The 12,643-nt window shown below is 41.0% G+C and overlaps 2 protein-coding genes across 5 annotated transcripts in view; one reads left to right on the top strand and one right to left on the bottom strand.

Annotated features, from left to right (window-relative positions):
• The window catches only part of DCTD (dCMP deaminase), a 201,541-nt gene that overhangs the window by 50,380 nt on the left and 138,518 nt on the right, over positions 1-12,643 (bottom strand). The gene's annotated exons all lie outside the window — the stretch shown is intronic.
• The window catches only part of WWC2 (WW and C2 domain containing 2), a 95,100-nt gene continuing 89,120 nt past the window's right edge, over positions 6,664-12,643 (top strand). The window contains exon 1 of one of the 2 annotated variants that reach the window (XM_064417816.1): positions 6,664-6,978. In XM_064417816.1, coding sequence (XP_064273886.1) covers positions 6,848-6,978 — 131 coding nt within the window. In that variant the 5' untranslated portion in view covers positions 6,664-6,847. Of the gene's footprint in view, positions 6,979-9,151; positions 10,635-12,643 lie in introns of those variants that run through there. The other variant, XM_064417817.1, reaches the window with a different exon arrangement.

Here is a 12,643-nt window from a genome sequence, read left to right on the forward strand (position 1 = left end):
AATTGTCTCTAGGGGGCCCTGTGTAATCAGATTGAACAGGATGGCCTCCAGGTGACAGCCTTCCAACCTCCATCATCTCATAATCCTGTGATTTCTTTGGTATAAGCATCAACTACATATCCTTTTGCTTTCACCTTTACAGAACAGCTGATAATCAGCAACAGTTCTGACATTTCATACCCCAAGGATTTTGTATTATTTAATAGTTAAATTTTGCAGACTTTGACTAGATTCTAAATATTTTTTTAAAATTCTTGCTCAGTGTAATCTTTTTATGGTGTTGGAAGCTGTTTCTTTATTAGTGTGTTTAATTTATGAAAATACAAGTGCAGCTAACTACAATTTATGATTTTGTAATGTTTTTCCACAAAGAAATTAAAAGGAGAGAACTTGAAATATTGTCATGTGTCTTATATGTGGACACATTTCATAACGCATGCTTGACCATATGAAATTGATAACTTTTTTACATATTTTACCTGGCAATAAGATACCAAAAAAAGGAATTTTTGTATGATTTTTTTTTTCTTGTGATAATAAAGCTTATCCCAAGCATTTCTGAGACCACATATTGAAATCATAAAATTGACATAATTCAGTTCAATAGATTCAGTTCAGGAGCTGAAAGCACCCAACATTCTAATATCTACTCTATTTCATATAGGTATTTTTTACTCCATCATGTCACAACACAATTCTTTTTATGATGCTCACTGAAAAGTGGACATCATAATACCATGCTGTGTTCTTCAAACTGTTTCAATCCTCCAAAAAGTCCAAACATTGGGATTCTGGGTTTTGGATAACCAGACTAGAATGAAAATTGCCATGGAATAATTCATACAATTCAGCAACATCTCTAGAAGTGCTAAATCATGGTATTGATGGATCAGTTCCATTTTTGCTATAAATTTGCACAGATTGATTTTATTTTTGCAGCATGGTTTTTAGCCTCACTTAGCAATAAGATAGGATTGATGTTCCTTTGTTATTGGCTAGGTCAGACATCAAAATACTTCAGATTCATGCAAAGAAACTGTATTTTTGAGGGGAAAGAAGAGATAAAAAGTGTGTAAAGGGGAAAATAAGCACTTTTTATATTAGAGTTTAGCAAGTCCATACTTCTTTGCATTTAAAATACAATTTTTCATTTGTTAGAAGAAAGGTTTCCTAAGCCTCTCCATCAGTCAGAGAATCTTTTTTTTTGCAATGCAGATGTTACACACTCTATTAGTCCAGTCTACTTCATTCACTGCACAGTGATCCTGAAAGTGCACGGATAATACAGAGATGAAAGGTACTTCAGGATGCTATTGCTAAAACATGACATTTCATGTTTTGTCTGTTTCCCCCACTAGATACAACACCGCAAATGTACACTAAGTGCTTTCTTCTGGCTGAGGTGGGAACACTTAACTCCTTGCAACAGAAGAGAGGGACTGTTAAAAGCATTAGCTCTGTAAACCTGTGAACTTGAATACTAGTTCATAAAACATCTTAAATACTTCAAGAAATTCACTGCCAAAGTAGCTGTTCTTGAGAAGTTCCTCCATCCTTCCCTTCATGCCAATGAGCAGTAATCCTCTATTGCTGGCCAGCTTCTTTCATACATGCAGCCAAAAGAGAAGACCAGGCTCTTGGGACCCTTCCTGGCTAACCAGACATGCTTTGTGGCTTTCCAAAGCCATTATGCAGCAGTGAATACACAGAGTGATTCCATGGATATGACAAAACGTAGGAGACCTAAATGTGTGTACAAGTATCAGAAATACACAAAAGATGCAATGAGACTGTTACTGTAGGAGGTTTAATACCAAGACTGCATCAAGAATTTTTAGGGAATATTCGTCAGACACTGATTTGGACCTCATGAGTCCTAGGGGTTTTGGAACAACCAAAATTCTTCATCTTCTTCTCTCTTTGTCCACAGAAATTTCAGCAGTATGAATTATGAATCAGAGTTAACAGAACTGAATGCTAAGTTAGTTTAATGAGTGGCTTGGAGTGAGTTTGAGAAGACTTTACCATGAAATCATCACTCACATTTCCATAGCTAACTTTGAGGCAAAGCTAATATCACATAATTTCCATTCTAAACTTTTCATTTTCTACTCTAAACTTTTAATCAGGCTAACACTAATTTAAAATTATTCTCTGTGCTTACTTTCACATTCATAGTATGTCTTGACTGAAAACATGTAATTGCTCAGTACTTTCTCCTATGCATGCCTGAAAGCAAAAAAAAAAAAAAAAAAAAGCAAAAATTCTTGAGAAAAAAGGGCTAGTATATTAATTTGAAGCAGAACCTGGCATAGTCTTTTTTCACTGATACTCTGGGAAATCTTTGTAGAACTGTCTAAGCAGCAAGCTGTTCAAATGGATGTAAGTGGATAGAGCAGGCTTTGGAATAACAAGAAAAGCTGGATGAGCATAAACATTATCTGGCTCCATCGATTCTGCAGACCTTCATCATAAATTCAACCAGAAACAAAGACCTTTACTGTCAGATGTATACATGCATCAGAAGCTGACAACAGGAAAAGCAGCACTCCTCCTCCTTTCCTCCCTCATGCATGTATACAGTTTTCCTTTGCAGGACTTTTAAAACTCTTTTTAAAGTAAAAATCTCACTGTATATGGGAGAATTTTTTGGTGTGTGCTTTCTTCTCTGAAGACATAGCTGTCAGATAAAATTCACTGTTATTAAATTAACAAAGATTTATAATACTGAAAATACTGATTACTTTTTAGAGTTCTACAGTAGCTACATGTGACCGAAGTCAGATTCACTGAACATATTTGGTGGTTTAAGTGTCCAAAAAAACCCCAGTGTAACCAATATATATTTTTGTCAGATGCTTCTAGAAATTAATTCTGTTGCCATACGTCACAATTCATTCTATACTCAAAATCTGTGTGCAAGCAGTGAAAGCTGAACTATGGAAATTTTCAGTGAAACTGCTGCAGCTCCTGCTTCAGAGCCCTTTGTGGATAGTAGAAGTTAGAGCTGTAACAGCTGTACATTTCACTACCATGACACTCCAGTGGATCATCAAATTAAGGGAGTCTCCTATTAAGGAAGGACAAGGTACAAACACAGGCTTATTTGATCACAGTCAGTTCCAGAGACAGCCTTATTATGAAAGAAGAAGCAAGCAGAGAGCATCAGGAGATTAACTACATTAGCAAAGACTGGAGTGGGTATGTTTCTTGTTATGTGACAGGATACAAGTACAGGCCTTTGAAGACCTCCCTTGGATACAGCCATTTCCATACTTGTGTTCTCAATTTTCACATAGACATTTTTTCTTCTAGTTAACACAAAACAGTTATGATTCTAACTCCCTTTAGCTCGATTCTTTAACTATGCACTACTTAGCATGGGAATTTCTTCAAGCCACTTAAACATGCATATGCAAAGCAAAAGATAGGAATGATTAGCTCTTTCACATTGATTACCTCTTGTTATTTATCATATTTTCTGACAAGTACTTATATCATGCCATAGCTAGATTGTTCTGTGCTTTTGGACACCTCATTCATAGGAACCCTTCTGTGTTTTGAATAAAGCATGCTTACATCTTCTGAACTATGCTGGCTTATGTAATTAAGCCAAACAATCTGTGGTATGCTGTCAGCTGACAATGTCAGCACAACATGCTAGGCAGGTTATCAGTTGAAATGCAGGAGGTATACTTGAAAAAATACCTTCAAAAAGCCGTATGTTCTCACTGGCAATATTAAAGGCCTGTTTACACAAATAACACTTACTTTTTGTCCCTCTGATGTCAAGCACTGTCATGCTTAAGTAGTCCTAAACTGGCATTCTGGACTGTAGACTCTAACAATGGATGGAAACACAATGAAGTACTCAAACAATGGAAAAAAGAGGGAGGAAGGGGAGAGCCTAACAGCAGCAGCAGTTTATACTGCAGTGTAAGCACATCTGTATATAGACACACAAGCATGTATGTAAAAATTAGACAATTATGCAATGACTTCAGTGTATTAATTTCCATTTATTTAAAAACTACAATTTCCATTCATTTATGAGAATTAAAATATTGCTGTCTTCTTATGAGAAGTATTACATAGGTAAAGATGATTATAACTCAGATCCACATCCACATGGATCTCATCTGACCAATAATCAAAGATGTGGGTCTGCCTGCCTTGGTGGTGACAGAGAGTAGGAACTGAGCATTCCCTCAGGTGTCGTGACTACCTTCAGGGGAAGTATTGACACAAATGATGTTCCAGTTTTGTCTTGGTATTACAGATCTTCTGATTTTATTCTTTCTTTTGTGTGAATTATTTAGGGACTAGGAGTACAGGAGTGTTGCTGTATAATAGGCCTGCTTTTTCAAGATGAAAAAGGCTATATTGTTATAAAAGCTCGTGGTTAATGCCAAAGATAAGTAACTGGCAGTTGGTTTCAGAAAGAAATGTATATCCTCTATAGATTTTTATCAACTTACATAATGATATGTCTTACTGATAATGCAAAATGAACTTTAAAACGGAAAAGGAAATTCAGTTTATCCTGTCCCACAACTGCCACATGTAATTTCTCACTATAAGGCAACCCCTATAAACAAATTATAAAATTGAGTAGACTGTTTAAAAGGACACAAACTAAATGCTTGGTAAATGTGGGGATGGTTTTTTACTGATGGACAAGAAAAAAGGACCTTACAAACCAAAAAGCTCATTGAAACAATATTCTCAATGAAAAGAAATGCATCTGCCTCTTTAATAGGCAATGATCCTGCTGCATTCCCTAAGCAGCTCGACTCTTATGGAGATCCAGAAGTTAGCACAGCTCAGTTTTTCTCCACTGTTAACTACCAGGACCTTACTTCACATATGAAGTACAGTTTCACTGCACATTACCTTAGACGTCAAAATCTTCAAAAAAGTCTGGAGGAGGGAGGCACATGGGTCATTTGGAGACAAGACTGCAGAATAAAATAAGTAGAATGACTAAAATAGTGCAGATCTTATCTGTACCAGACTGGCAATTAGCTAAACTAAAATAGTATCTTGCTGGTACATTTTTCTATTTAGGAGCAGACCCAACAGTAGATAGCTATAAATTAGTTACTTCAGTGCTTGTCAGATATGTGGCCTCTGAAGTGGAATCCAAAAACTTGCTATGCACAGAATACGTCCAGTACTTAATAAATGTGAATTGCCCCTGAAGAATAATTTATAGAGTTGAATACTAGAAAGCTATAATGGAGAAGATAAACAGACACAAAAAAACCCCAAAAACAACCCCCACCCAAAAAAACAAACAAACAAAAAAACACCCCCCCCCAAAAAAAAAACCAAAAAAAAAACCACCAAAAAACCCCAACAACAACAACAAAACAAACCCTCCAAAAAACCCCAAAAAGCCAAAAAACCCCAACAAAACAACAAAAACCAAGCAAACAAAAAACCACCACAAAACCAGCTCTGGGTTTGAGATTTCCTCTCCCAGGAAAATCTTGTTACTTAAAACCAGTAACTTTAAATAAAAAGAAATAAAACATTCTAGGAAACAGGGACTTGAGTTACCTAGGAGTTCTAGCTGCTAACCTAAAGAGTCATATTCCCCCATTGATGCTCTACTTCTGGTGCCAGATCTTGGAATCAGATACACATGCAAATTAATAGAGCTCATTAAGTTACCTTCTATCAGCTGAACCATGGTAACCAGCCTGGGGTACTCTTCTCCTATGGCAAATGAGAGATAAACACTCAGTAACTCACACCTGGTGTCTATGCTTAATGCAACTTAGCTGCTTGCTTTTCAGGCCACAAGTCCAGGGCACCCACGGCGTACGCATATTCTTCACTGGTGGTTCTGTTAAAAAAACCCCAAACCAACAAACACACAAAAACAAAACTAAAGACACTAAGTTTAGGTACTTCCATGGTTAAAGAGGGGTTCCTATTTGTATGTAAATTTTGAACTCAGGTGTTTTAAGTATCAAGGTCCTTTTTAGGAACCCTTGAACCTTACTGGACTTTAGCAAGAGTTCACAAGGATGCGAAGGGAGGTTGGCGGGACCTGAACGGCTGGGAGAGGGAGCTGGACACCTCCCCGACTCCGGGCACGGAGGCAGCGGCAGAGCCGCCTCTTCCCGGGGCACGTTCCCCGCGCTCCGAGGGCCGGGACATGCCCCCGACAAAGCCTCCCGCGCCACGCGCTGCAGGGCCGCAGCAAGCTGGCGGACAAAGCACGGGACGCGCCGGTGTCCGTCACGCCGGGCCGCTGCCGTTCCCGCGGGGCTCCCGGCCCCGCCAGGCTGCGGGGACGCGCCCGGAGCGCCCGGGACCGCCCGTCCCCGCGGGGGGCTGTCTCCTGCCCCCACGCCGGCCGAGCCCCCGGGCAAAGCTGGATGGAAGCAGGCGGGCCCCCCTCGCAGCCTTTCCCCGCTCCTGCCCGCCGTCCGGCCCTGCGCGCTGCCCCGCCGGACGCTTCCGCGGCCGGGGCCTGCCTGGCCCAGCCCGGCGGGCAGCGCGGCCAGGGTTAACCCTGAGGAATGCGGCGGGAGGAATGTGCATGCAGATGAGATGGATGCTAATCTCATGCTAATGAGCGGCGGCCGCGGCCGCCCGGGGCTCAGCCGGGCTCCCCGCGCCCAGACGGCAGCTGGGCTCCGCCGGCAGCCCTGACCCGCCGCCGCGGCGCGGGCGAGGCGGCAGCCCGGGCATGGTGGACTGAGACCCGGCAGAGGGCTTCCCTGGGCTCCCGCGAGCCCCCGCTCCCGGCCCCTTCCCCGGCCCGGGTCGGGGCTTTTCCCGCTTCCCGTCTTTCTTTCTGTCCCTATGGAGCAGCTACCCCCGCCGAGCGACCATGCCTAGGAAAGTGGGGAATGGGCAGCTTCCCTTACCCGATGGCTGGGAGGAGGCGAGGGATTACGACGGCAAAGTCTTCTACATCGACCACAACACCAAGCAGACCAGCTGGATCGACCCCCGGGACAGGTGGAGCGCGGGCAGGGAGGCGGCCAGGCCCGGGCGGGCTCTGGGCTCGGGGCGGGGGGCGCGCCAGGGGTCCCCTCCCGGGCCGGGGAGCGGGGGGGCAGGAGAAGCCCTTGCTTGCAGCCGGGCACACCGTGCCCTCCCTCCCACAGGCTTGTTTCTAAGCCTGTGGCGCGAGTTGGTGTTGGGGCGGGGAGGGAGAAGCCTGTGGAGTTCCTCTGGGAGCGGCCGGGGGTTGCTGGCATTCGGGGAGTTCCCGACAGGTACCAAAGTTTGCGAGTTCCTCCCAAACCGGAGGCGCTGGCTCCTCGCCCTCCCTCTCGCCCGGGCGCTGCGGAGCGGGGCCGCCTCCCCCCTGCAGGCTGGCGGAGCATCCCGGGCGCGGGGCCCTGCCGTGCGCCCCCGCTGCCCCGGCCCGCCGCCACCGGAGCGCCGTGCGGGGCTGCGGGGAAGGAGCCGCGGCTGCCGGAGGCCTCGTGTGCTCGCTAGGCCTCAGCGAGCCCAGATGCGCTCAGCCCCGCCGGCCGCAGCCCGCCGTGCCCGCTGTCCCTGCCGGGGCTCAGCTCTGTGGAACTCAGCCGCTGGAAGTGCTTCGGCCAGTGGAGCAGCCTGCGCCAAGGCTGCTCGTCCCGGAGTGCCCGGGGCAGCTGTGCCGGCTGGACACGGATGCTGGCTCTGTGCCTCGGCTTCAATGACTGTTTTTAATAGCTGGATCACAGGCGCACAGGATACCTAGTGCAAAACGTGTCTTTTGTCCGAAGTGGTGCTGAAAAGTAATTAAACCCCAAAACTTTGTGCATATTATGAAATACGGTGTTGCAGTTGGAAACAGTGCAATAACAGTCTTATTAGTTAAAAAACCAAACCAACTTCTAAGAGACACTATCAATTTGTGAAACAAGCAGCACTGAATTATAAATGAAGGCCTTGGTTTATATTTCTCAGGTGAACTTAGAAAAGGTGGTTGTGGTGAAGCTTGCTGGCTGCAAGTTGCAGAGGAAAGTTTTGACGAGCATCATGTGCTGTGTAAGGCCTGCTGCTCAGTCTTACTTGCTATGACAGCAAATTCCAGTAGTGGCAAACTTCATGCTTAAATTCCTCTGTACTTCACAACTTGTTAATTACCTTGTAAATATCAGTGAGGTGATAAGGTATACAGGACAATGTTATTTATTACACCTGGCATTCTTGGGTGATTTTTTTTTTAATACAGGCAGTATAAAACTTCTGACTTTATCGTATCTAGAGATAGTGGATATGTTTTTGTTCAGTTTTAGACCTTAAATGTGTGTTTTCAAAGCAGAATAGAAGATAGTATGGTTGAGGTAAAGCAAAATGTGATATGGAATGAACTTGTAATACTGCCTCAATTAGTATACTATTAATTGAATTTAATACCTTCTGTAGTCCTGAAAAGTTCAAGACTATTCATATTTGATGGTAAAATTTGAGTCTTCACTCTCATTAACAGAGTAGACAGTGACATAACAGTTTGCCATCCTATAGGAATAGGATAAATATTGCTTCATTAATGCCTTATAGGTGAAAGGGAAACCAAGTCCTGAGAGCTTACTCCCTTAGTTCTCATTACAAATTATAAAGACCTTTTCAGAAGAGTAGTGTTTGAAATAATTGTTAACCTGCTTCAGTCATGCAAAACAAACAAAAAGGGATTTTGCCCTAGGTACTTAAGAGAACCATGCTTTAGTGTACATGGCTCAGCTGTGAAGCTGAATTGCCTACACAGAGGAGAGACTGACAAGCCCATTTGATGTGCAACTTGCAGTATTTGTATTTATATTGGTGACTTGTTTTGGAAAAGCTAATAAGAAATTCGTGAAAGTCTTGTGATGATTTTGCTTTAGATTCAGTTTTATCTTCCATGTATTTAGGGAATATACATTTGGAAACCACACAGAACATTATTTGGGCTCGCTGTCAGAAAAGTTGAAAAGTGATTTTCCAAGTTTGTCAATACAATAAAATCTGGATTAATGTTGTTTCTAAAAGTTATAATAAATTGTCAAAATGAAGGTAATGAATTATAAAGACTGAAAACATGTTGCCTTGTCTGGTGATACTTTAGGATTTTCTTTTTCCCCAAATATTTTCTCTCATAAAAAGATCATAAAGTTTTCATGATGTACCTGTGGAATATTATAGCACACAGGCTTCTAAAATGTTTCATTGGCAAAGCAAGTGTAAAATAGACAAGTTTTTACTGACAATGTTAATTCTGCTGTTGTTACACTGCATTCCCTGGATGATTACATAGAAAAGTCATGTTTGATGTTCTAAAATAATTTTTATCCTCTTTGATTTAGAAGATACAAATACTGAAGACTAGTGCTGTGCGACATTAGCCATATGTTTGTAAATTGCCAGGTGTATTTGAGCACAGTTAGGAACTTCATTACTGGTTTAAAATATTCACATCTAGAAATAAGAGGGCAGTTGAAAATGCCGTATTTGAAAGCTTCTTGGAAAATTGTGTTTGTGGTTGTTGTGTTTTCAAATATGTTTTCTCATGTTCTTTTCTAGAACATTTATTTGTTACTGCTTAGGTAGTGCAGGTCTGCTAATACAATTATAGCCTTGTGTACAACTGTGGAAAAAAAACTTACATCACCTTCAAGTTTTCAGTTTTGCCCACTTGTATCTGAATAGTCCCACTGATGTTAGAGAATCTCACACTTTCAAGAGCAATAGTGACTTAGCTTGTGTTTTGGGAGTGTGGTGGAAACTCAGGGGTTTTTAATGTTTTGCAATGTTCACCAGTGATTTTTTCTCTCCAAACACTTACTCTTCTGTGCTGATTTGTTTTAAAGGCCAGTGGCCCAAAAGAGAGGGCCACTTGAACTTGAACTTTAAGATCTATAATTCAGATAGACAGAGAGACATAAAGGCAAGAATGTGAGAATTGTAGCAACATTTTCAGTCGCTAAATATATAGACTTTATTTCTCTGTTCATGACTCCCTCAAGCTACAACAAGCTGAGAACTTGCTAGTCATGACAGTTCTTCCGGAAATGGCTTATTGTAAGAAGATAAATAGCCCAAAGTATGAATTTTATCCTCCTACTACTTGACAAAAATATTAAAAGACAACTATGGACTGAAGAGGTTGAAGCAGATGAAAACGGGAGAAAGGGTTAGAAGAATGCATACTGTTTTTTGAAGTTCCCTTGAAACTCTTTCATGTTCTTGGAATACTGAATAATTGTAAAGTATTGCTTTGGGGTTGGTTTTTTTTTCCTGATAATTAATAGGGGCTTGGGTGGGACAGGAATTTGAGAAGGAGAATTCTTCTTTTTTTCCATCATTCAACACATTTTAAGTAGGCCTCATGTTTGTTATATTCCTTAGTGGAACCAACAGAGAAACACACCAAGGAGGAATGCAATGGAAGATAGGAATATCAGTAATCTGAATTTTTCAGAAGTTGGATGATGCTTGGTTTTCTTACTATGAATTCAGGGCTTCTCTTATCTTGGTTTCTACATAATAAATAGTCCAATGCACACTGCTGATCACCCTTGACTCAAAACAGATGTTTTTTTTATAGCTTGCCTATAATGAGTTCTGCATCACAAATTCTGAAGCTGCGAGTGATCTTAATTTAAAACTTTATCTGCAGTCCTGTCCCACTCCTGTCAGTGGTAAGGAATGAGATACTATGAAAACAAAATTATCCTTTCTGTTCTCACTTCACTTTCCACTGAGGTCTAAAATCTTTTAAAAATACATTTGTACATTTGAAATGGTTTATAGTATACTTCTGCTAAAATGTTTCGAGAGTACTTGCTAACCGTGTAACTAAGAAAGTGCTTGAGAAACATTAGCTGTCAGAAAACCAGAGAACTTTACAAGTTAAGATTGTGAAAGAGTTTGCTTTGTGAGTAGGGAATGCAGTTTCCATTGCTGCTCTCATCTTTTGGGGAGGTGAAAACACTACAAATTTTAGCATGGGATTTTGTAACTTGTGCTAGATTTGTCTGAATTGGGAAATTTACTAGGTTTTGGCAATTAAATGTCATTTGTCCTTTTTCCATTGCTGTAGCTCAGGGGTGCATGGTAAAAGACTTTCAGTCACAGCAGAAATAGGAGTCACATGGGACAGTGGGCTCATTAAAGATAGCAAATAAGAGGCAAGCAGAAATGAAATAACATGGTCAGAGGCATCATCAGAGAGTGAAAAATACATTTGGATTGATTCTTTAATGCATGTAAGAAAGCTGTGCTGTGACAGATGAATAAAATAATAAGTGTTAGTTATTACAGTTTGCAAGGGATTGATCTTAATTCTATTTTAAGTGCTGACCTCAACATTGATCATTTACCACTGCAGCAACTACCTGATAATGGCCTTTCTTTAGGCTGCTGCTTTCTAAGAATGAATTTAATGGCAAACCATCACTGGTTTCTCATATCATTTCTCATTCCCTTTCTATCTTCGCTTCTGTTGTTTGCTAATAACTGAGGAGGGAATGAGGCTTTCATGTTTTGATGGTATGGAGCTGCTGAATTATTGTTTCAACATACATTTGAGCCTTAATCAGCAATGGTCAACTTGCTCTTTTGAAGAATTAGTTGAGAATCCTTTGACGGCACTCCAAGATGTACAGCTTGAAATAATCCTGTAGTGAGATAGGGAAGAAAAATATATTTGGGAAAAAAATTGCTGCACTGTTTCATCCTGTAGTATCATTTGTTGGTTTTTATCCCAATTCCACCTAATTTATTTCTGCCTCCTTGGCTGCTCAGGAATGTGCATGCTCCCTGTGAAACTGTCTAGTATCTCATTCTGATTTCAGTGACAGGTTGAGGACTGCTTTTACTTAATTGATCTATATTTATTCAAAATAAAACCCATGATGCAAGTACTGAACATGTAATGAGAGACTAGCTGTGTCTGAAGTTCTGACATCTTCATTTGTTTATCCAGTGTAAAGTAGAATTCTAATACTGCAGTGCTCCTGTAACTGTGATAGCATCACACAGTGTTAAAATACAAAGTGATTGTGTATGTGAGTTTGTTAACCAGTCTGTCATTTGCATGGGGCTGTGTGTTGTTGATTTTAGCATTAGTGAAAATGGCTATGGTAACTCCGAGATAACGCTTTTATTCTTTATTTCTCTGGAAGTGATAGAGCTGCACTGTGTCTTTCATCTCGGGCCATGTGAAGTTAAGTCAGGAAATGCTGTGGACTATTTGCTTATGTGTGCAAAGTATGTACTGCTGGTCACAGCCAAGAACTGTGACCTGGTATGTGAAGTGGGACAAGTGCTATAGGCTGTGGTTTATCCAGAACTGTGTCTGTAGTACTTGCCTACTAGAACTATTTCGATTAAAACCTATCTTGACTTAGAAAATAGTGTTACAGTAGTTGTCATGCACAACATAAGACTTAATGAGAAGTTGTACACGTTAAGGAAAATAGCGAGAGTCAATATATAAATCAAATATGAAATATTATTTATGACTTCAGAGATCTGTACAGATTGCATTAGGAGTTTTTTTTCCAGTTAAATAACCAGTTGTCAACTCTTTGACTAAAATTCTGTGCTTTGGATGTGATGCTAAGGTTATTCTAATAAGATAAGAGGATTTCTCTACTTCCACTTACTAATGTTTGTACCATCAATCAATAAGTTGAATTTTGGAAAA

This window comes from Passer domesticus, chromosome 4, assembly GCF_036417665.1.
Source record: "Passer domesticus isolate bPasDom1 chromosome 4, bPasDom1.hap1, whole genome shotgun sequence".
Classification (NCBI taxonomy): domain Eukaryota; kingdom Metazoa; phylum Chordata; class Aves; order Passeriformes; family Passeridae; genus Passer; species Passer domesticus.